The sequence below is a fragment of the Callorhinus ursinus genome, unplaced genomic scaffold (assembly GCF_003265705.2).
Source record: "Callorhinus ursinus isolate GAN/ISIS: 27379988/994484 unplaced genomic scaffold, GSC_fseal_2.0 scaffold10, whole genome shotgun sequence".
Lineage (NCBI taxonomy): Eukaryota > Metazoa > Chordata > Mammalia > Carnivora > Otariidae > Callorhinus > Callorhinus ursinus.
The window spans coordinates 78,760,590-78,782,414 of record NW_027397072.1 but is presented as its reverse complement, the minus strand read 5'-3'; the positions used below and the strand labels follow the sequence as shown (position 1 = coordinate 78,782,414).

Sequence of the window (21,825 nt, the reverse complement as noted above, 5' to 3'; positions counted from 1 at the left end):
TATGGCTGCAATGCAATTTAACAGCCTAAGAATAGCCACAGTGTGCACTGGAAGGTTTTGCACAATCCTGTGTCTTTCAGGACTCATCATTATCATGTGAATTGATAGGCTTGCTATATTTATGCTTCTGATTTTAGCATGCATTTTTTAAAGATTTTTTAAAATCTTTAAATGCAGAGATTACTGCACCCAATGTGGGGCTTGAACCTACAACCTTGATGAGATCAAGAGTTGCATGCTCCACTGACCGAGCCAGTCAGGCACCCCTTAGCATGCATTTTTAAATGCTGCTTTACAAGAAAAAAAGCTAAAAAAATAATTTGTCAATGCATATGAAAAGATTCTTCATTTAGACTACAGTGGAATTTCACTATACTTTCAAAAAATTTTCTTATTATACTCACAAATGTGGTTTTCCCAGGACAAGGCTTATCCATTGCACTCTAGATGTGGGAAACTCGACTGCATAATTTGTGGTAGTGGGCGACACTGTGTTCGTGCTTTCCCCTGGTTTTTCTTTGTTGAAGATTTCAGATATTTATGCATTTTCTATTTTTTTTTCACAGTAGATTCTCTTGGTGTGTATATACTGGAGGGGGTTTTGTTTTTATTATTTAGGTTGTGGTGGGGTATTTTTGATAACCTGGTTTAGGAGCTTTCTGTGGGTGTTGTGTCAAGAGTACTTTATATTTGGGATGCCTGGGTGGCTCAGTCAGTTAAGCATCTGCCTTCAGCTCGGGTCATGATCTCTGGGTCCTGGGATCGAGTCCCACATCCAGCTCCTTGCTCGGCAGGGAGCCTGCTGCTCCCCCTGCTTGTGTACTCTTTCTCTGACAAATAAATAAAATCTTAAAAAAAAAAAAAAGTAAATGGCTATTGCTCATATAATACTTTTCAGCCAGAAAATGGTGATTTGGAGGGCTGTTTTATAGGACTGAAAAATAGTAAAGATTAAGTGTAAGTGAAAAAAAAATCAATTCAATTTTGAATTTATAGTATGGTAACTTTAAAATATATATTGTGAAAAAATACTGAATGTGAACACCAAAATGCTAATAGTAGCTTTTTATCAAGAACTTTTTACCCTTTATTCTCCAAACTTCCTTTAATGTACTTTCATAAAGAAAATATTAAAAAGAAAAAATGTATATTACAGTCCTTACCAGTTTTTAGATTTAAATACACTAAAAAGTTGATAAAGCATAAAAATTTCAGAATTAGTTTTATTATTAAAATGTTTACAGACTTTTATATGAAAATACAGAAAAAGATCTTTCTGATACTCAGCGACATCTTGCTAAGAAAAAATATGAGCTACAGCTTACTCAGGAGAAAATTATGTGCTTGGATGAAAAAATTGGTGAGTTTTTTTCCCCTGATAAATAAATATATATATTTTAAAGTCTGGTAGAAAAACATGTTTTCTTCTCTTCAGTTATAACATAGATAAACTTGGAAATAGGCCCATAAAAGTTAAAAGTTTATCAATCAAGAATCATGGAAAAATGTGTTTTTTCTTTGATAGTAAAATTTTTTACTTATATTTAGGACCGTAAATACTTAGATATGGCTTCATATTTTTCAATGAAGAAATAGCTAAACAAAGCAATGACACTTTGTAAATTTGTCATGATCCCTTGTAAATTTACAACTGTTCGTACTACATTGTGGCTTGTCAATAGTGTTGTGATGAAATGTGTACATATCTGTATATTATTTTGATGGAAAGTGTACATATATTTGACTGTATGCTATCACTTGGGTTCATAGAGAAAATTGTTTTTATAAAGTGTCATATTTATGTTTCTTACCAGTGATCTCTATGAAAATGTGGTCATAACTTAATCTTCTTATAACTGTAAAGTAAAATTTTGGTCAGGACTATTAAAAAGCCCATTTTAAAATGGGGAATATTTTTTAACATTTTCTGTTTTGTAGTTAAAAAATGTCTGGCATAAACAATTAGGTGAGTAGAAGTGCTTTTTATTAAGATAGGAAATATTACAAGAGAATTATAGAAGGGGAATATTAAAGAACTCATTTTTGGATATTTTAAGTCTAAATAAAAATCTAAGGTAAGCAGTTAAATAGATAAGTTTTTATCTCAGAAGAGAAATCTAAGCTAAAGATAAACATCTGGGACACATCAGCATATAAATGATATTTTAAAACCATGAAATTGCCTAGGGAAAATATAGAGAATGAGAAGAGGATCCCAGGACTCAGTAAGAAGAAGCCAAAGAAGTAGGAAGAAAACCCAGAAGTGAGTGTTATTTTGGGAGGCAAGAGAGCAAAATACTTTAAAAAGGAGGGTATGATCAATTGTCAGATATCTTTGAGAAGCAAAATAAGATGAGGATGAAAAATATTGATTGGATTTGGCACATTGGAGGTTTTGGTAAAATTGACAGTGAATGGAGTGTTGGATGTGGAAGATGGGTTGTAGGTGGGAAATGATTAGGAAGTGAGGAGGTAGGGACAGGAGAGAATAGAAGTCTCTTAAGCTTAGCAATTAACAGAAGCAGAAAAATGGTATGGTAGCTTGAGTGGGATGTAAGGTTGAGGTTGTTTTTTTTTTTAAAACTAGGAGACCCTAGAGGTGTTTTAGAGTTTTAAAATGTATTTATTTTGGCCAATGGGAATGAACTCATATATCAGAATACCAAAACGTGGTTTGCCTTAAAGACAGTACTCTCTGGAAAAGGGACTTGATGTATTTTTAAGTACTGTATAGATCATCCTCTTGGCATACGGTTTTACCTCTCTTAACACTGCTCTGGATTACTGTTGGCAAGGATTTACCTAGAGGTCTGGTGTAATAGAGCTTCCCTCGTAGAGCTCTAGACCAGGGTTTCTCAAACTTTGGTGTGTGTCAGAATCACTTGGAGAGCTACTAAACATCACTGGAGCTAGGCTCCTTGAAGTAAGATATGGCCAAGGCTTTTCGTATCTTTACTAATTCCTCAAGTGGTTCTCAAACTTTGTCATGCATTAGAATCACATGAGTGGGGTGCTTGTGAAAACATAAATTGCTCTGCCCACTCAGAATTTCTGATTCAGAATTTCTGGTGTGGGACCTCAGATTTTATATTTCTGACAAGTTCCCAGGTGATGCTGATGGTGCTGGATGAAAAACCAGAATTTGAAAACCACTGTTCTATACCAGTCAGTCAGGCCTTCAACACTGACATTGGCTTGCCAGTGTTATCACAAATCAAATCAGACTTCATGGGATTTTCTTTCCACTAGGAATTTTTATAACCCTACTTTAGAAAAATCAGAATATCAGGAGACATTTGGCTCTGAAGATGACCTAATTAAATATTATATTAAGATCTTTTAGTTACCAACTTACATGCAATGGTGATTCTAGGCTAGAGGGTGGGGAAATTAGAGGGAGAGAGGTCACAGTTTGTTTTAATATTCCACTTATTTTGACCACTCACCTTCTCCTCCCCCACCACACATGTAAATCTACTTTGAGAACTTGTGATATAGAGCTTTCCTTTGCTGTTCTAATTTAAATGTGTTAATTGTGCTTTTACATTTATGAGTCAGTTAGAATTTCATGATTCATCTCAGTTTTTAATCACTAACAACAAAAGCCATTTTTTATTTGGGATACAGTACTTATTTTTAGTCATTGAACACAATATAGGAGAATTTACTTTGAAAAGTATTTCAATCTGCTTATATTGGAAAAAATATTTTGATTAAAACAATGCCTTTATGATTACATATTTAGATAATTTTACCAGGCAAAGTATTGCCCAGAGAGAAGAAATCAGCATTCTTGGTGCAACCCTCAACGATCTGGCTAAAGAAAAGGAATGCCTGCAAGCATGTTTGGATAAAAAATCTGAGAATATTGCATCCCTTGGAGAGAGTTTGGCAATGAAAGTATGTTCTTAGAACTGTGGTTTAAAAGAAATGTTTGAACTTGAATCTGAATAAAATAATAGGATTTTCTCAAAAAGTTTTTTCTAGAGAGTTAAAACTATAGAATCTGATTTGGAAATATTTCAAGATAGTCTTGGGAGCTATGTGTTCAAGTCTACCAGCTAATATTTTTAAATTGATTTTCTCTCATAAATTTGTGATTAACATTCACGACAATAACTAATTCAGATATCCAAATATGAAGCATGGTAATAAAGCAGTGAGACTGATTTCTTTTTAAAAGAACACGAGAGCTTATATTTTCAGGCAGCCACCCTAGGAAGCAATATGTACATTAACACTGCCTTTTGTAATTGTGCTCAAAACTAGGAGCATATTTTTGCATCATCCGCAGCCTTTGAGAATAGATCATATGTAGCTGGTGAATAAATACGGATGATAATCTCCATCCCACATTTTTTGTTGTTCAAACAATGCTAACACAGGTGTTGCCAAAAAGGCCGGGAAATATTGATACCCTTTTCTATTTCATAAACCAATTCTGAAGACAATTCCTAAACTGTTTTCCACAAATGATTTAAGCAAAGGCAGCATCATTGGAATAAGGTCTTTTCCCTCTCTAAGGGATCTAATTAATTCATTTATCCATCCATCCATCCATGCATTCAACAAACATTTATTGACATGTACCACGTATAATGTTAGAAACTGAGGATGAGTGGGTATGCCTTCCATAAGGCTACAGTATAATTGGGAGAAAGATAAATTAAGATGCGATCATGATGCAATGTGCTAAATGCCATAGCAATATGTACACAATGTGCAAATGGAGTTAGGCAGAAACATACCTAATTCAGCCCTGGGGTTGGATTAGGGGAGGAAAAAGATCTAAAGAGCCTTCCAGGAAGTGATGGTGCCTGTACTGCCCTGTGATGACTAGGTATAGCGAGGACAAGATTAGGACAAAGGGGACAGTCAGAGAAAGGGTGATCCAGACAGGTAAAGCAGCTTCTATGAAAGCCCAGTGGCTTTTATAAGAGAATTTGAAGAGAGGTCAGTATGGGAGCAGGGCTGGGGGCAAAAGATGAGATGGGATGGTTAAGCAACAAATCATAGAAATACACGTAATATTTAGACTCTATCATCATGGATATAGAGGATCATTGAAATAATGTAAATGATGTGTCACAATTAGATCTTTATGTTGAAACAAATATTCTGGCACTTGTTAGTCTGTGTTAAGGATGGACTATAGGGAAATGAGAATAGTGACAAGGATACCAGCTACAAGTAAAATGATAAGAATTTTATTAGGATAGTGGCAGTATCTGTAAGAGAAATAGATCTTTCAAGGAAGATTGACAAGATATGCTTTCTGACTTAGGAACTACATGAATAGTTCCTATGCATGAACTAGGAAACAAATAAAACAGGCTTAGGACGATTATTGACATGTCTTTGGAACACACAATTGAAATATTCATAGGCTCTTGATTTTTAAGTTTGGAGAGAAAGTTGAAGTGCAGTTAATAGATTTGGGAATCATGAGCACAACTGAAATCTTGCTATCCAAGTTCATGAGATAGTAAATTTTGGTTTATTTGTTGAAAAGGCTGACTCATTACTTCATAATTATGCCTTAATATTTTTGGTATTTTCTGGGTTTTGGGGAGAGTGGAGTTTTACTTCTGGTTTTATTCAGAACACTTTTTGAAAGTTTGATAAAATTTTCTTTAAAAACACTAACACTTAGAAACAAATTATTTAGAAATTTCTGAATCATTTTCCTCTGCTGTTTCTAATATTTCATGTTTCTTCAATTCTGCTAACTTGCCAACATTATTTTTTTCTTCACCAGGAATATTGAGTTGCAAGTCCATTTCAAAATCAAGAACTTCATATAAGATCATGAATGTAAAAAAAAAAATAAGATCATGAATGTAAACACATCCATCCTCTGAAGGGAAAATAACTTTTTAAAACTGTTAGACATTCAAGAGAGGAGATATTCTCTACAATGATATTTCAGAGCTGAATTTATAAATACCCTTCAGTAAAAAGCAGTAATTTTACAGTCTAATCTGGTGATTACATAAACAGATTACTATGGGAAAAGCCTACATTATAGTGCATAAGGGGAAATTTTTTTCCGGTAATCATAGTTTTAAAAAGATGTTTTACTACTTGCTACCAATTAAAGTTAGAAAACTTGATAGCAAGTTCACATACTTTTGAATAATAAGAGACAGAACTATTTGTATAACATTTTAGTTTGTTTCTTTTTTCTAAGTAGATTTATGACCATCCTTTTCACATTGAATTTTTTAATAATTAACTTGAGTCTGTGTCTCTGGATAAGCATATTGAGGTTGTATAAGGAATATTAAATTGATAATGATGGCATAGATTTCAACAATTTGGGAAATGATGGTATTAGGGTCTTATTAACAGAAAAATAGGGTAAGAGGATATATTATTAGATTTTACCCAGTAATTTTATTGTCCAGATGCTTTACAATGTTCTCAGAGAATCTTATTTTCAATATAAATTTTTTCTGATAAACGAAGTCCTATATAGACTTATAAACCATATTTAAAGTTTAACCAAGTAATGGCTTTCAGAAACACTAGAAGTTCAGTTAGTTTTTTAGAATTTATTTAGAAATGTATTAAGTTATATTTCAAAACTCTGTGTAAATATTCCATTTTAAGCAGTATTTTCTCTTTATTGGCTTGTGCTTCTTAAAGGGGTTTAACTGCTTTGCTAATATGTATTTTAACTATACCCCGATATCCGTTACTTGCAGATGTGGACTCTGCACCATTCTACCAGAAAGCAGAATGGGAAACTGGAGCTAAAAATAGCTCAAGAGAAGCACATGAACAAAGGGAGATCACACACACACACACACACACACACACACACACACACACACACACACACACACCCCTAAACTGTCTCTCTAAAGAAAAGGAACAGAACTGGTTGGGAAATATGGGTTTAGTTTTTCAGCTTGCTACTTGGTAACAAGGATTTGAAAATTCAAAGGGCAAGTGAAAATTAGAAGGGCAAATGAAATGTAGTTCTTTAGTGAAAGAATAATTTTCCTACCTTTTTTTTTAGGTCTAATGTAGCCCTAAGTATCTGTGTATAGTTATCTGTAACTAGTTCAGGATCAATGAGAGTTTTAAAAGGAGGAGGTAGAGGGATGTTATTGATGGCATTAAGATAGTCACACCTTGAGCCTTAACTGATTCCATTAATTCTCCCTTACCACACCTTTGAAAAGGGAGAATGTCAGTAGTTTATTTTTTATGTCTTTGCTCTAGGCCTAATGCTTATCCCTTTATTAGCTCAGACCTAAAATTAATAGTATACTTTTATAAGTAATTCCATTGGAATAGCTTTTTGAAGATGGTGTTGATGACTAATATAAATAATTTACTTGATCAAAGTTATTATTGCTCAGAACTTAAATTAGTGTTACATGATTCACTTTCCTGGGTTTTACAACATGGAGAAGTGAGGAGGTGAATCAATTCTGTTCCCAGAATACTACACTTCAATGCCAAACCACTGGTTTGCCAACAAAAACAGGGTGCTTATGGGGTCTTTGTGTTGCTGGGCGACTACACAAAATATTTTAACAAAATATTTACTATATTGATCTCATATCAATGCACATAAGTGTAGTCTTCAATAAGCATAATCTTTTTATCCAGTACAAATACACTGACATATATGCTTTAGTTTTTAAAGTGTAGAAAAGAAGAAGAGAATGTAAATGTTTAAAACCAAATGGGAATCAAAAAGGGAGGATTTCTTTTTCTTCATTTAGTTTTAAGAGAAATTGTTTAAAATAATTTTGTATTTAATACTTACATTATTTTTGAAGGAAAAGACCATTTCAGGCATGAAGAATATCATTGCTGAGATGGAACAGGCATCAAGGTAAATCATTCACTCAACAAGAATTTGAGCACTTCTTGGGGGCAAAGTACTATGTTAGGTATAAAGATAGTAGGAGACAAGGGGCTTAGTGTTACATATGAGGTGATAACTTTCTAATATTGAAAGGAGACATAAGTCTGTCTAGGGAAGTAAAAGAAAGTATGGTGTTAGCCAAGTAAAGGTAAAAAGAATAGTAAAGAACCACAGATCATGTTCAAGAGCCTCTTGAGTGGCAAGTAGGTGAGTGTGTTGGAACCCAAAGTGTTAAGAGAAGTGGTGGAAGGAAGGGCTAACTAGGCAGAGGCCTGTGGTGTAGACAAATGAGTCGTGGTTTTATCTTTTGGACAATAAGAAATCATTTTTAAAAAATTGGGGAGAGTTTTGTGTTAGAAAGATTACCCAGGCCAAAGAGATGATGATAGATTGGGGTGGATGAGTTGAGAGACAGAGGAGTGAGGTGCTTGTGAGGGGAAGAATCTAGGAGAATGCTAGGTTTCTGGCTGGGGATGAATACTGGACATTATGAAAGTATGTGGAAACATCTGATTTTCCTCTGAATTTGAAGAGCCTTTGAGACTTTCTTGTAGATATGTCTAGTAATCAGTTAAATATGAGTTTGGAGTATTAAGGAAGAGGCTGAGGTAGAGATGAGATTTCAGACTCTTCTGAAGATGGGGCTGGGAGCCATGCTATGAATAGGATTTTCTGAGAGAAGGGGTAGAGCGAGAAGAATCAGGAGAGGCTGAGAGTTAAACCCTGAGAACCATTAATTTTTAAGAGGACAGAGGACAGAGAACGAGGAACCTGCAAAGAAGACTAAGCTATAGCAGCTAGAGGTAGGATGAAGGCTTTCTTATACTTGAACATCAGAAGTTATGAAATACTTAGCAAATCATTGACTATTATGTATATTTAGCATCCCTTTTTATAGTGAAATGTGGGTAACAGAGATAAACTCCAGTGAACTATATTTAAATTTTAAATGTGTTAAAACATGGCTAAACTGTCCATCTTCTGTCTTATGAGAATTTGTTATTCTGTTTTTGGTAAAATGTCTCTTCTTATGTACTATATGATTTGTGGAATAGACAGTCTACCGAAGCCCTAATTATGTGTGAACAAGACATTTCCAGAATGCGTCGGCAATTGGATGAAACAAATGATGAGCTCGCTCAGATTGCCAGGGAAAGAGATATCTTGGCTCATGAGAATGACAATCTCCAAGAACAGTTTTCTAAAGCTAAACAAGAAAACCAGGTATACTTTTACCTAGAATCTTTTTTTCCTCCAAGAAAATTTTTTGTTTTATTCTGAGACACAGTCCTCATTTCATTTTGTAGAAGAGCTCAGGCTTTGGAATCAGCCATTTTTTTAAACTTTATTACACAGAATATGTCACATAATTTCTAAATGAGATTCTCAGACATGAAGTATTAGAGAGAGTGGTGATATAATAGATTTATATTAAACCTTAGGAAGTACTTTCTTACTTGAGAATAAATATTTGAACAAATCAACAAAGGAAGATAAAAGCCTTCAGAAACTTTTGAGAGAGGGGTAGATTTATTTGATGGACTATTATTCTGTTTAAGTATGAGTGTATGGACCATGCCACATATTTTGGTCCTCTCTAGCATGTGATTCTTTGGGAAATTTTCTTTTATAATTACTCCCTCTTTAAGCCAATATATTTCAGTGTATCCACTCTTTTTATTTCCAATATCATTATTTTAATTTGAACATTAAAAACTTTTTGGAAGATTTCTTACCCCCCTTAAAATGACTTAGTCTAAATGATTCCTCCCACTTGCTGTCACTCTCAATGTGTTTAGTTTTAATTTACATAAACAGATATAAAGCTGCAATGCTTTGTTAATTATAAAAAAAAAATTGCCGAGATGTTAAAATACTGTGGTCAAAAGTTAATGAGGGGCATGTGGGTGCCTCAGTCAGTTAAGCGTCCGACTGACTTGATTTTGGCTCTGGTCATGATCTCACAGTGGTGAGATTGAGCCCAGGTGAGATTGAGCACACGTCGGGCTCCGCACTCAGCAGGGAGTCAGCTTGAGATTCTCTTTCTCCCTCTCCTTCTGCCCCCCCCCCCCCCCCCCCCCCCCCCTAAAAAAAAAAAAAAAAATATAAAAAAAAAAGTTAATAATGGGATCTTGGGACAGAAATGAAGTAATTTTGCATAAAATATGGACTTTAGTTAGTAATATATCAATATTGTTTCATTAATGGTGATAAATGTACCATACTGATATAAGAAGACACCAAACATAGGGTAGATGGGGACTCTGTACTATTTTCACAACTTTTCTGTAAATCTAAAACTATTCTAAAAGTTTTTTTTTAAAGTTAATGTATAGCAATAAAAACAAAGGTATGAATTTATAGTATCTACTTTTGTGTACTCATAGTTAGAGCAAATAGGCTAAAGGTAAATGTAACTTATGTTTATGAAAAACTAGATTAAACACTTTCCTTTTTACCACCCAGAATAGCTACTGTTAACATATTTTTTTTTACTGATTTTCCATGTATTTTAAATACTTTTTGTACTTTTTTAAAAAGATTTTATTTATTTTTTGACAGAGAGAGAGACAGCAAGAGAGGGAACACAAGCAGGGGGAGTAGGAGAGGGAGAAGTAGACTCCATGCTGAGCAGGGAGCCCGATGCAGGGCTCGATCCCAGGACCCGGGATCATGATCTGAGCTGAAGGCAGATGCTTAACAACTGAGCCACCCAGGCGCCTCTGTACTTTTTTTTTTTTTAAAGATTTATTTGCCAGAGAGAGAGCACAAGCAGAGGGAGTGGCAGGCAGAGGGAGAGGGAGAAGCACATTCCCCACTGATCAGGGAGCCTGATGTGGGGCTCGATCCCACGACTCTGGGATCATGACCTGAGCCAAAGGCAGATGCTTAACTGACTGAGCTACCCAGGCACCCCTACTTTTTGTACTTTTATTTACATGAACTTTTTAATGTAACTGGGATAAAAAACATGCCATTTTAAATCATCCTTTTTTCTACATGATAAGTCAGTAGATTGGAGTATTTAAGACTCATGAGTTTGAATCTCCTGCCTGTCTGGGTGATCATATCATTTAACTTCCCTGAATCTCAGTTTATATATGTAAAAATGGAGAGCAAATGAGAACATGCCTAGAAAGCACTCATCAGAGTGTCCAGCATAATCACTGGATAAATATCTTACAGCTATTATTAGCTTACTGTGACATCATAAGCACTACCCTGCTTTGTTAAAACTTCATAAACACTTTTTATAATCAGAAAAAAATTGTTACAACAATTTACATTTGTTCAATAGTAGTTTTTTCCTTTGAGTTATAGGCCCTTCTGTGGACCACAAGTTTAGAACCCATATCATAGAAAATTTGGAAAGCAGAAGCCTTTAAAAAATATTATCCTCAAAACCACAATTTTTAACAAATTGGGATGAAATATTTTTAGTGTTTTATCCTTACTTTTTTACAAAATATAGATGAACATTTTCCTCTGTTACTAAAAATTATTCTAAATATTTCTCATAGATACATAATGTTGCATGTGGTTATACCACTATGTAGATATTATTATTTACTGCATCGTTCACTTAATGTGAATAAATATTGTCACCATAACAAATAATGCCTTAGTGAACATTCTTTATGTTAAATTTTACTCGATTTAGTTTCAAATCAAATCAAAGCTTATGAGGTTTGTTTTATAAATTAAAAAAAAACCTTTCTAAGTGGACATTTTCAAAGGTAGTGAGTACTTAAGTATCTATGTCTCACCTTCGACAAGCAACATATTTGTCTTTCCTTTTTTTATGAGCATTTAAAAATGTTTCTTGAAATAGATTATAGATAGCAGATAGCAGATCATAGATTTGATTTTTGCAAATTTATGTTTACTCCAAGGTACATGGAAATGCTTATTTCTTGCTATAACAGAATAACTTTAATTCTTCACTAATTTGATAGGCAAAATAGTATTTAATTTTAAAAATTATTTAAATTTAAAATTAATATGTAAAAATTTAACATTTTAAAAAATTAAAAACTTTTTTTTTGATTACTAGTAAATTTTAACTTTTTTCAAGTATTATCTACTTGTGCTTCCTTTTTGTGAATTGTCTGCTTGGGTTCTTCGCTCATTTACTATTTTGATTTTTGTGTTTTTTGTTTTGTTTTTTTCCCTAGTGGGATGTTGGGCCTCATGTCTCCTATTATCCCACAGCCTCACCCAGATTTATTCACATGGTAATAGTTGCAGTATTTCCAAAAGCAGCAAAAAGAAAGTCCCAATAAAGAAATAATTTTCAAGCCTATATTTGTGTTATATTGTTTATTGTTCCATTAGCCAAACAAATTGTGAAGGCAAATTTAGATAGAGGTGTGGTTAATGGACTTCTACTCACTGGAAGGAGTTGCAAGGTCTTAAGGCAAAGAGTGTGATATTAAAAGGCATGAAGATTTTGGGTTTGGGGGTTTTTATGAGTTTTGTATATTAGGTATATTAACTTTCATTTATCATTATTACAAACATTTAAAATTTATGGTGGTTTTTGACAAAGAGCAATTTTTTACTTTTTTGTAGTCAAGTTTAGCTATCTTTTTCTTATAGGCCCTGTCTAAAAAATTGAATGATACGCACAATGAACTTAATGACATAAAGCAGAAGGTCCAAGATACTAATTTGGAGGTTAACAAGCTGAAGAATATATTAAAATCTGAAGTATGTATATAATTTTTTCCTTTTTGCTCATAACATCTAAGAGATTTTGCTAAAGTTATTGATCATAGGGACAGCTGAATCAAGTCTTTCCTTAATACATAGCATATTTTCGTGTTGACAATGATGCGTTGACTCTATATTTAGAATGTCACCAATGTCCAGAAAGGTAACTCAAGAATATGTCACTTTTAGTTTGCCACTCAGCTATTCTAGATAAGTAGAATCCTGCTAATTGGATGAAGGATAAAGGATAAGAATCACTTATATTTGAAAAATATAGTTTTCAGTTTACAAACCTTTGACAAAAGAGGCTCCACCTGATTGTGTAGCAGATCAGAATTGATCACCTTGTTATGGGACCATCTATTTCTTAGGACCTGAGAGTAGATGGCTCTGCTCCATACTTCTCTGTTAGTAACCATTTGACCAGACACCTGTAGCATACATCAGATAATACCAAATGAATCTGGGTATATGTGTGGCAACCATGTAATAGCTTGACCAAGGATGTTAGGTAAGCCCATTTGGTAAAATATTATCTAAACTACTGTAGTTGGGAGAGGGAGGCAAGATGGCTGAAGAGTAGGGGTCCTCATTTCATCTGGTCCCTTGAATTTAGCTAGATAACTCTCAGATCATTCTGAACACCTATGAATTCAACCTGAGATGTAAGAAAAGAATTTCTGGAATTCTACAAATAGAAAAGTGACCACTTTTTGTAAGGAAGAGGTGCAGAGAAGTGAATCGGAGGAGATATATAGTACAATAAATGGTCAGGGGGAGGGAGCCTCTATAAACTGGCTACCAGAAAGTGATATAGCCCTAGAATGCAAAATTGGAACTTTTAGAAGTCTGCCCCACTGAGAGATGCCCCTGCCTGAAAGGTGCTCATGTGGCAAAGTGGAGCAGAATCCTGGATGGGATAGTGTGGTCTCAGGATCCCTGGGGTCACAGAAAGAACGGGGGTGCCTGAGCTGGCAGAGTTCCCAAGCATTAGAGCGGGGAAACTGGCTATGGTTAGTGAGCCTGGAAGTGGGCTTGCAGCTCAGTTTGCCATAAACCACAAACTGGCAGGATGGGGCAACTGCTCTTCATGCAGGAGTCCTGCAAGTGGCAGGCCTGTGGCGACCCTCCTTTCCACAGGAGGATTGGTATGGGTGCACACAGCAGGAGTCTGCAGAGGTTGGTGCACTGAAAAGTGAAGACTGCTTTTCCCTGAGGGTTTAATGAAGAGAGGGGGCCACCATTTTTCAGGGCTGGAGATCAGGGCACTGCCATTTTTAGTTTCATCCTCTAAAGTGGCACAGAAAGCTTTCAGGGAACAAAAGCCACATAGAAGAACCCAAAGCAGCTTACACTGAGCCCAGCCCCCTGGCAAAGGGTGGTGCAACTCTGCCCAGGCAAAGACACCTGAAAAATCAGCACAGCAGGTCCCTCCCCCAGATGACCAGCAAAACATCAGGGGAGTATCAAGTTTACCAACCATGCAGTACTGCATAACTCCAATGCTAGGGAAAAATATATAGAATTTGAGGGTTTTTTTCTCATGATTCTTTTATCTTTCAATTTAAAATTTTCCTTTTCCTTTTTTCTTTTTTTCCTTTTCAACTAGTTTCTTATTTTATCAACTCTTTGTTTCTAAGTCTTCTTTAACTTTCATTTTACATTTATATTTTATAGATATATTCTTCATTTTTGGCTTCCTTTCATTGTATTCAATTTAATTTTTGTGTGTGTGTATATATATAAATAAATTTGCTTTCTTTACAATTTTGGGATTTAGTGTCTTCTAACAAACAGACCAAAATACACCCAGGACAAAGTGGATCACCCTGTTTTATCCACCTGGGATTTTATATTCTCCCCCCCTTTTTTTTCTTTTTCTTTTCTTTTTTGGATTCTGACCTCTTTGGTTGTGTCTAGTGTGTATTTTGCTTGGGTGATGGTTGATATTTTTTATTTTGTTCTCTTCATTCTTCTCTGGACAAAATGACTAGGAGGAATTCAAAACAAAGGAAAGAAACAGAGGTAATACTCTGCCACATATCTAATCAATATGGATATAAGTAAAATGTCAGAGCTGGAATTCAGGATAATGATTATAAAGTTACTAGCTGGGTTTGAAAAAAGCATAAAAGACACTAGAGAATCTCTTTGTGCAGAAATAAAATCTAATCAGGCCAAAGTTAAAAATACTTTAACTGAGGTGCAATCTAAATTGGATGCTCTAACAGCTAATGTAAATGAGGCAGAAGAGAGAGTCAGTGACATAGAAGACAAGATAATGGAAAGGAAGGAAGCTGAGGAAAAGAGAAAAACAGCTAATGGACCATGAGGGGTGGCTTTGAAAAGTCAGCAATACCATAACGCGAAACAATATTAGAATTATTGAGGTCCCAGAAGAAGAAGAAAGAGAGAGAGAGAGATAGACAGAAGGTATATTTAGCAAATCATAGCTGAGAACTTCCCTAATCTGGGGAAGGAAACAGGCATTCAAGTCCAAGAGGTAGAGAGAATGCCCCCCAAAATCAATAAAAATAGATCAACACCCCAACATATAATAGTGAAGCTTGCAAATTTCAGAAATAAAGAGAAAATCCTGAAAGCAGCTTGAGGCAAGAGCTCCTTAACCTACAATGGTAGAAACAGTAGACTGGCAGCAGACCTAGCCACAGAGACCTAGCAGGCCAGAAAGGGCTGACATAATATATTCAGGGTAATGAGAAAAGCATGCAGTCAAGAATACTTTATCCAGCAAGGCTGTCATTCAGAATGGAAGGGGAGATAAAGAGCTTCCAGGATAAACAGAAACTAAAAGAATTTGTGATCACTAAACCAGTCCTGCAAGAAATATTAAAGGGGATCCTGTAAGTGAAGAGAGAGCCCAAAAGTAGCATAGACCAGAAAGAAACAGACAATCTACAGAAACAGGGGATTTACAGGTAATACAATGGCACTAAATTCATATCTTTCAGTAGTTACTCTGAATATAAATGGGCTAAATGCTTGAATCAAAAGACACAGGGTATCGGATTGGATAAAAAAGCAAGACCCATCCATATGCTGTCTATGAGAGACTCACTTTAGACCTAAAGACATCTCCAGATTGAAAGTGAAGGGGTGGAGAACCGTTTATCATGCCAATGGATATCAAAAGAGAGCTGGGCATATCAGACAAATTAGATTTAAAATCTAAGACTATAGTAACGGATGAAGAGGAATACTTCATCTTACTTAAAGGGTCTATCCAACAAGAAATCTAACAATTATAAATATTTATGCTCCTAATTTGGGAGCAGCCAGTCACATAAACCAATTAATAACCAAATTAAATAAACACATTGATAATAATACAATAATAGTACACCCCACTCACAGCAATGGGCAGATCACGTAAGCAGAAGATCAACAAGGAAACAAGGGCTTTGAATGACACACTGGACCAGATGGACTTCACAGATATATCCAGAGCATTTTATCCTAAAGCAGCAGAATACACATTCTTCTCGAGTGCCCATGGAATATTCTCCAGAATAGATCACATCCTGGATCACAAATCAGGTCTCAACTGGTACCAAAAGATTAGGGTTATTCCCTGCATATTTTCAGACCACAATGCTTTGAAACTGGAACTCAATCACAAGAGGAAATTTGGAAGGAACTCAAACACTTGGAGGTTAAAGAGCATCCTACTAAAGAATGAATGGGTCAACCAGGAAATTAAAGAAAAATTTAAAGAATTCATGGAAACAAATGAAAATGAAAATACAACTGTTCAAAACCTTTGGGATACAGCAAAGGTGGTCCTAAGAGGAAGTACATAGCAATACAAGCTTTTCTCAAGAAATTAGAAAAGTCTCAAGTACACAAGTTAACCTTACACCTGACAGAGCTAGCAAAAGTACAGCAAATAAAGCCTAAACCAAGCAGGAAAAGGGAAACAATAAAGATTAGAGCAGAAATCAGTGAAATAGAAACCAAAAGAACAGTACAACAGATCAATGAAACTAGAAGCTAGTTCTTTGAAAGAATTAATAAGATCGATAAACCCCTACCAGACTTATCAAAAACAAAAGAGAAAGGACCCAAATAAATCATGAATGAAAGAGGAGAGATCATGACCAACACCAAGGAAATACAAACTATTTTAAGAACATATAAACAACTATATGCCAACTAATTAAGCAATCTGGAAGAAATGGACACATTCCTGGAAACATATAAACTACTAAAACTGAAACAGGAAGAAATAGAAAACCTGAACAGACCGCTAAACAGCAAGGAAATTAAAGCAGTAATCAAAAATCTCCCAGCAAACAAGAGGCTAGGGCTGCAAGACTTCCCAGGGGAATTCTACCAAACAATTTATAAAGAACTGATACCTATTCTTCTGAAGCTGTTTCAAAAAATAGAAATGGAAGGAAAACTTTCATACTCCTTCTGTGAGGTCAGCATTACCTTGATCCCAAAACCAAAGACCCCACCAAAAAGGAGAATTACAGACCAATATCCCTGATGAACATGGATGCAAAAATTCTCACCAAGATACTAGCCAATAGGCTCCAACACTACATTAAAAGGATTATTCACCACAACCAAGTGGGATTTATTCCTGGGCAGCAAGGGTGGTTCAACATTCACAAATCAATCAACGTGAATACATTACATTAATAAAAGAAAGGATAAGAACCATATGATCCTCTCAGTTGACACAGAAAAAGCATTTGACAAAATACAGCATGCTTTCTTGATTAAAACTCTTCAGAGTATAGGGATAGAGGGAACATACCTCAATATCATAAAAGCCATGTACAAAAAGCCGACAGCAAATATTCTCAATGGGGAAAAACTGAGAGCTTTTCCCCTAAGGTCAGGAACATGACAGGTATGCCCACTCTCACCATTGTTGTTCAACATAGTACTGGAAGTGCTAGCCTCAGCAATCAGACAACAAAAAGAAATAAAAGGCATTCAGATTGGCAAAGAAGAAGTCAAACTCTCACTCTTTGTAGATGACATTATGTTTTATGTGGAAATGCAAAAGACTCCATCCCAAAATTGCTAGAACTCCTACAGGAATTCAGCACCATGGCAGGATATAAAATCAATGCACAGAAATCAGTTGCATTTCTACACACTAACGAGACAGAAGAAAGAGAAATTAAGGAATTGATCCCATTTACAATTGCACCAAAATCCATGATACCTAGGAATAAACCTAACCAAAGAGGTGAAAAATCTGTACTCTGAAAACTATAAAACACTAATGAAAGAAAATGAAGACAATACAAAGAAATGGACAGACATTCCATGCTCATGGATTGGAAGAACAAATATTGTTAAAATGTCTATACTACCCAAAGCAATCTACACATTTAATGCAATCCTTGTCAAAATACCACCAGCATTTTTCACAGAGCTAGAACAATCCTAAAATTTATATGGAACCACAAAAGACCCCGAATAGCCAGAGGAACATTGAAAAAGAAAACCAAAGCTGGTTGCATCACAATGCTGGACTTCAAGCTATATTACAAAGCTGTAATCATCAAGACAGTATGATGCTGGCACAAAAACAGACACATAGATCAATGGAATAGAATAGAGAACCCAGAAATGGACCCTCAACTCTGGTCAACTAATCTTTGACAAAGCAGGCAAGAATATCCAATGGTAAAAGGACAGTCTCTTCAACAAGTGGTGCTGGGGAAATTGGACAGCCACATGTAGAAGAATGAAACTGGACCATTTTCTTACAGCATACACAAAGATAAACTCAAAATGGATGAAAGACCTAAATATGAGACAGGAATCCATCAAAATCGTAGAGGAGAACATAGGCAGCAACCTCTTCAAAATCGGCCACAGCAACTTCTTTCAAGACACATCTCTAAAGACAAGGGAAACAAAAGCAAAAATGAACTTTTCGGACTTCATCAAGATAAAAACCTTCTGCACAGCAAAGGAAACAGTCAACAGAACAAAGAGGCAAGCTATGGAATGGGAGAAGATTTTTGCAAATGACACTACAGGTAAAGGACTGGTATCCAAGATCTATAAAGAACTTCTCAAACTCAACACCCAAAAACAAATAATCCAGTCAAGAAATGGGCAGAAGACATGAACAGACACTTCTCCAAAGAACACCTACAAATGGCTAACAGACATATGAAAAAATGCCCCACATCACTTGGCATCAAGGAAATACAAATCAAAACCACAATGAATACCACCTCACACCAGTCAGAATGGCTAAAATTAACAAGACAACAAACAACAAATGTTGGCAAGGATGTGGAGAAAGGGGAACCCTCCTATACTGTTGGTGGGAATGCAAGCTGATACAGCCACTCTGGAAAACATAATGGAGATTCGCAAGAGGTTAAAAATAGAGCTACCCCGGGCTCGTGGGTGGCTCAGTTGGTTAAGCAACTGCCTTCGGCTCAGGTCATGTTCCTGGAGTCCTGGGATCGAGTCCCACATCGGGCTCCCTGCTCAGCAGGGAGTCTGCTTCTCCCTCTGACGCTCTTCCCTCTCGTGCTCTCTGGCTCTCATTCTCTCTCTCTCAAATAAATAAATAAAATCTTTAAAAAAAAAATAGAGCTACCCCATGAACCAGCAATTACACTACTGGGTATTTACCCCAAAGATACAAATGTGATCTGAAGGGGCACCTGCATCCCGGTGTTCATAGCAGCAGTATCCACAATAGCCAAACTGTGGAAGGAGCCAAGATGTCCATTGACAGATGAATGGATAAAGAAGATGTGGTATATATGGAATATTGGTATATATGGAATACATGGAAAGGATGAATAGTTACCATTTACATCAATGTGGATGGAAATGGAGGGTATTATGCTGAGCAAAATAAGTCAATCAGCGAAAGACAATTATATGGTTTCAATCCTATGTGGAATTTAAGAAACAGCACAAAGGATCATAGGGGAAGGGAGGGAAAACTGAAAAGTCATCAGAGAGGGAGAAAAAACCATGAGAGACTCTTAACTATAGGAAACAAACTGGGGGTTGCTGGAGGGGAGGTGAGTGGGGAGATGGGGTAATTGCGTGGTAGGCATTAAGGAGGGCACGTGGTGTGATGAGCACTGGGTGTTATATGCAACTGATGAATAACTGAACTCTACATCTGAAACTAATGATGTACTATATGTTGGCTAATTGAATTTAAATAAAAAAATAAAATACTGTAGTTGGATTGATTACTATAATAGGTATAGTGTTCCCTACATACCACTCAAACCATTAATAGGAACTTTCCACCCCCCCCAAACTGTTTTCCTTGTTTTATTTAACATCTCATTTATTAACAGTTTACAATAATTTCTTGAACATTTTTGGTATGTATAAGACTATTTAAGACCTTGAGAGAGAAGAAATTCTGAGGACTCCTATATTGCAAGTAAGACAGTAAGGCAGCAGCCTTACATTGGCAAAGCAGATGGTTTCCTACAAGTCTTGATTTTAAGGTGCCAGCAACATAATACTGTAAATCAGATAGGGCTGACCCCTCTTCTCACTAATAACATGGACTTATGTGTGCCGGTCAACCTCTCTGAGTCTCAGTGGCCCATCTGTAATTGAAAAGAAGGCCCAAGAAAGTAAAATAGACCTAGCATAGTGAATCATTTAAGTATATTCTGGAAGATGGTAGAATATAAATAAATGAACATCTGAACATTTAATGTACTAAGCTTTTAGTCAGTGTTAGACACTTCCCCTTTTCTCCCTAGCCTGTCACATTACTTGAAATGCCACCATTAGAGACTGGGGCTTTTAGATTGTGGAATTGTATTTTCAGACATCACACATCAGGCTGCTTTCAGCTGGTAGCATCCTAGTATGAGGTTTGGTTTTGTTTTCAGGAAAAGAATGCATTTTTTTTTTTATTATGTTCAGTTAGCCAACATATACATCATTCATTTTTTAATACTTTTTTTTATTATTATGTTCAATTAGCCAGCATATAATACATCATTAGTTTTTGATGTAGTGTTCAACGATTCATTAGTTGAATATAACACCCAGTGCTCATCACAACACGAGCCCTCCTTAATATCCATCACCCAGGTACCCCATCCCCCCACCCCCCTCCTTTCTGCAACCCTCAGTTTGTTTCCCAGAGTCTAGAGTCTTTCATGGTTTATCTCCGTCTCTGATTTCTTCCCATTCAGTTTTCTCTCCCTTCCCCTGTGGTCCTCTGTGCTGTTCCTTATGTTCCACATATGAGCGAAACCATATGATAATTGTCTTTCTCTGCTTGACTTATTTCACTTAGCATAATCCCCTCCAGTTCCATCCATGTCGAAGCAAATGGTAGGTATTCATCCTTTCTGATGGCTGAGTAATATTCCATTGTCTATATGAACCACATATTCTTTATCCATTCATCTGTTGAAGGACATCTCGGCTTCTTCCATAGTTTGGCCTTTGTGGACATTGCTGCTATGAACATTGGGGTAGAGGTGCCCCTTCCTTTCACTACATCTGTATCTTTGAGGTAAATACCTATTAGTGCAATTCCTGGGTCTTAGGGTAGCTAGCTCTATTTTAATGTCTTGAGGCTAGTATGAGGTTTTTAAAAGAGATTTCATTTCACACAAAACTGGGTGGATCCAGGCAGTCCCTTGAGAGAACAAACCATAGGTCCATTAAGAATTGTTGAATACTTGATTCATTCACTCATTCATTCAGTATGTAGTATGCTAGGTGCTGAGGTCCCAGACATGACAAACAGGAAACAGAATGGCACCCCAGGCAGTGGAGAAAACATGAGCAAAGTGTAAGGGGGGAAAAGAGTAGGTTCTACAGCTAGAGAGGAGTGTGTAGGTGGTGATAATACAGGGGGAGAAGGACTTGTTTGAATTCTGTTTTCAGGAATCTTTTGTTACAACATGAGCACAGAAATTATTTGAAGAGTTGCATTTTAGAAAGATCATTCTGGTAATGTTGGCAAGAATAAATCAGAAGGGTAACAAAATCAGAAAGGGAGATCATTTAGGAGAGGCTGTATCCATAATTCAGTCAGGTAGTACATAGGATTCCAGCTGAGGCAGTCCCAGCTTTGCTGTGGGGGAGTATTGTAATGAGCCCAGTCATAGATGAGAGGGAGCTGTGGGGTACAGAGGTGGGGGCAGCACCAGAAAGAGGTAAACAGATCCTGAAAGAGGGAATTGGAGAATACCAAGGAATAGTTTCACTTTCTTTAAAAT

The 21,825-nt window shown here is 36.0% G+C and overlaps 1 protein-coding gene across 13 annotated transcripts in view; it reads left to right on the top strand.

The window, feature by feature from the left end:
* TSGA10 (testis specific 10) overlaps positions 1-21,825 on the top strand; it is a 135,927-nt gene that overhangs the window by 53,875 nt on the left and 60,227 nt on the right. For all 13 annotated transcript variants that reach the window (XM_073897841.1, XM_073897844.1, XM_073897840.1 and 10 more), the window contains 5 exons: positions 1,245-1,360; positions 3,746-3,900; positions 7,797-7,852; positions 8,941-9,109; positions 12,485-12,595. In XM_073897841.1, the coding sequence (XP_073753942.1) occupies positions 1,245-1,360; positions 3,746-3,900; positions 7,797-7,852; positions 8,941-9,109; positions 12,485-12,595 (607 nt within the window). The remainder of the gene's footprint in view (positions 1-1,244; positions 1,361-3,745; positions 3,901-7,796; positions 7,853-8,940; positions 9,110-12,484; positions 12,596-21,825) is intronic.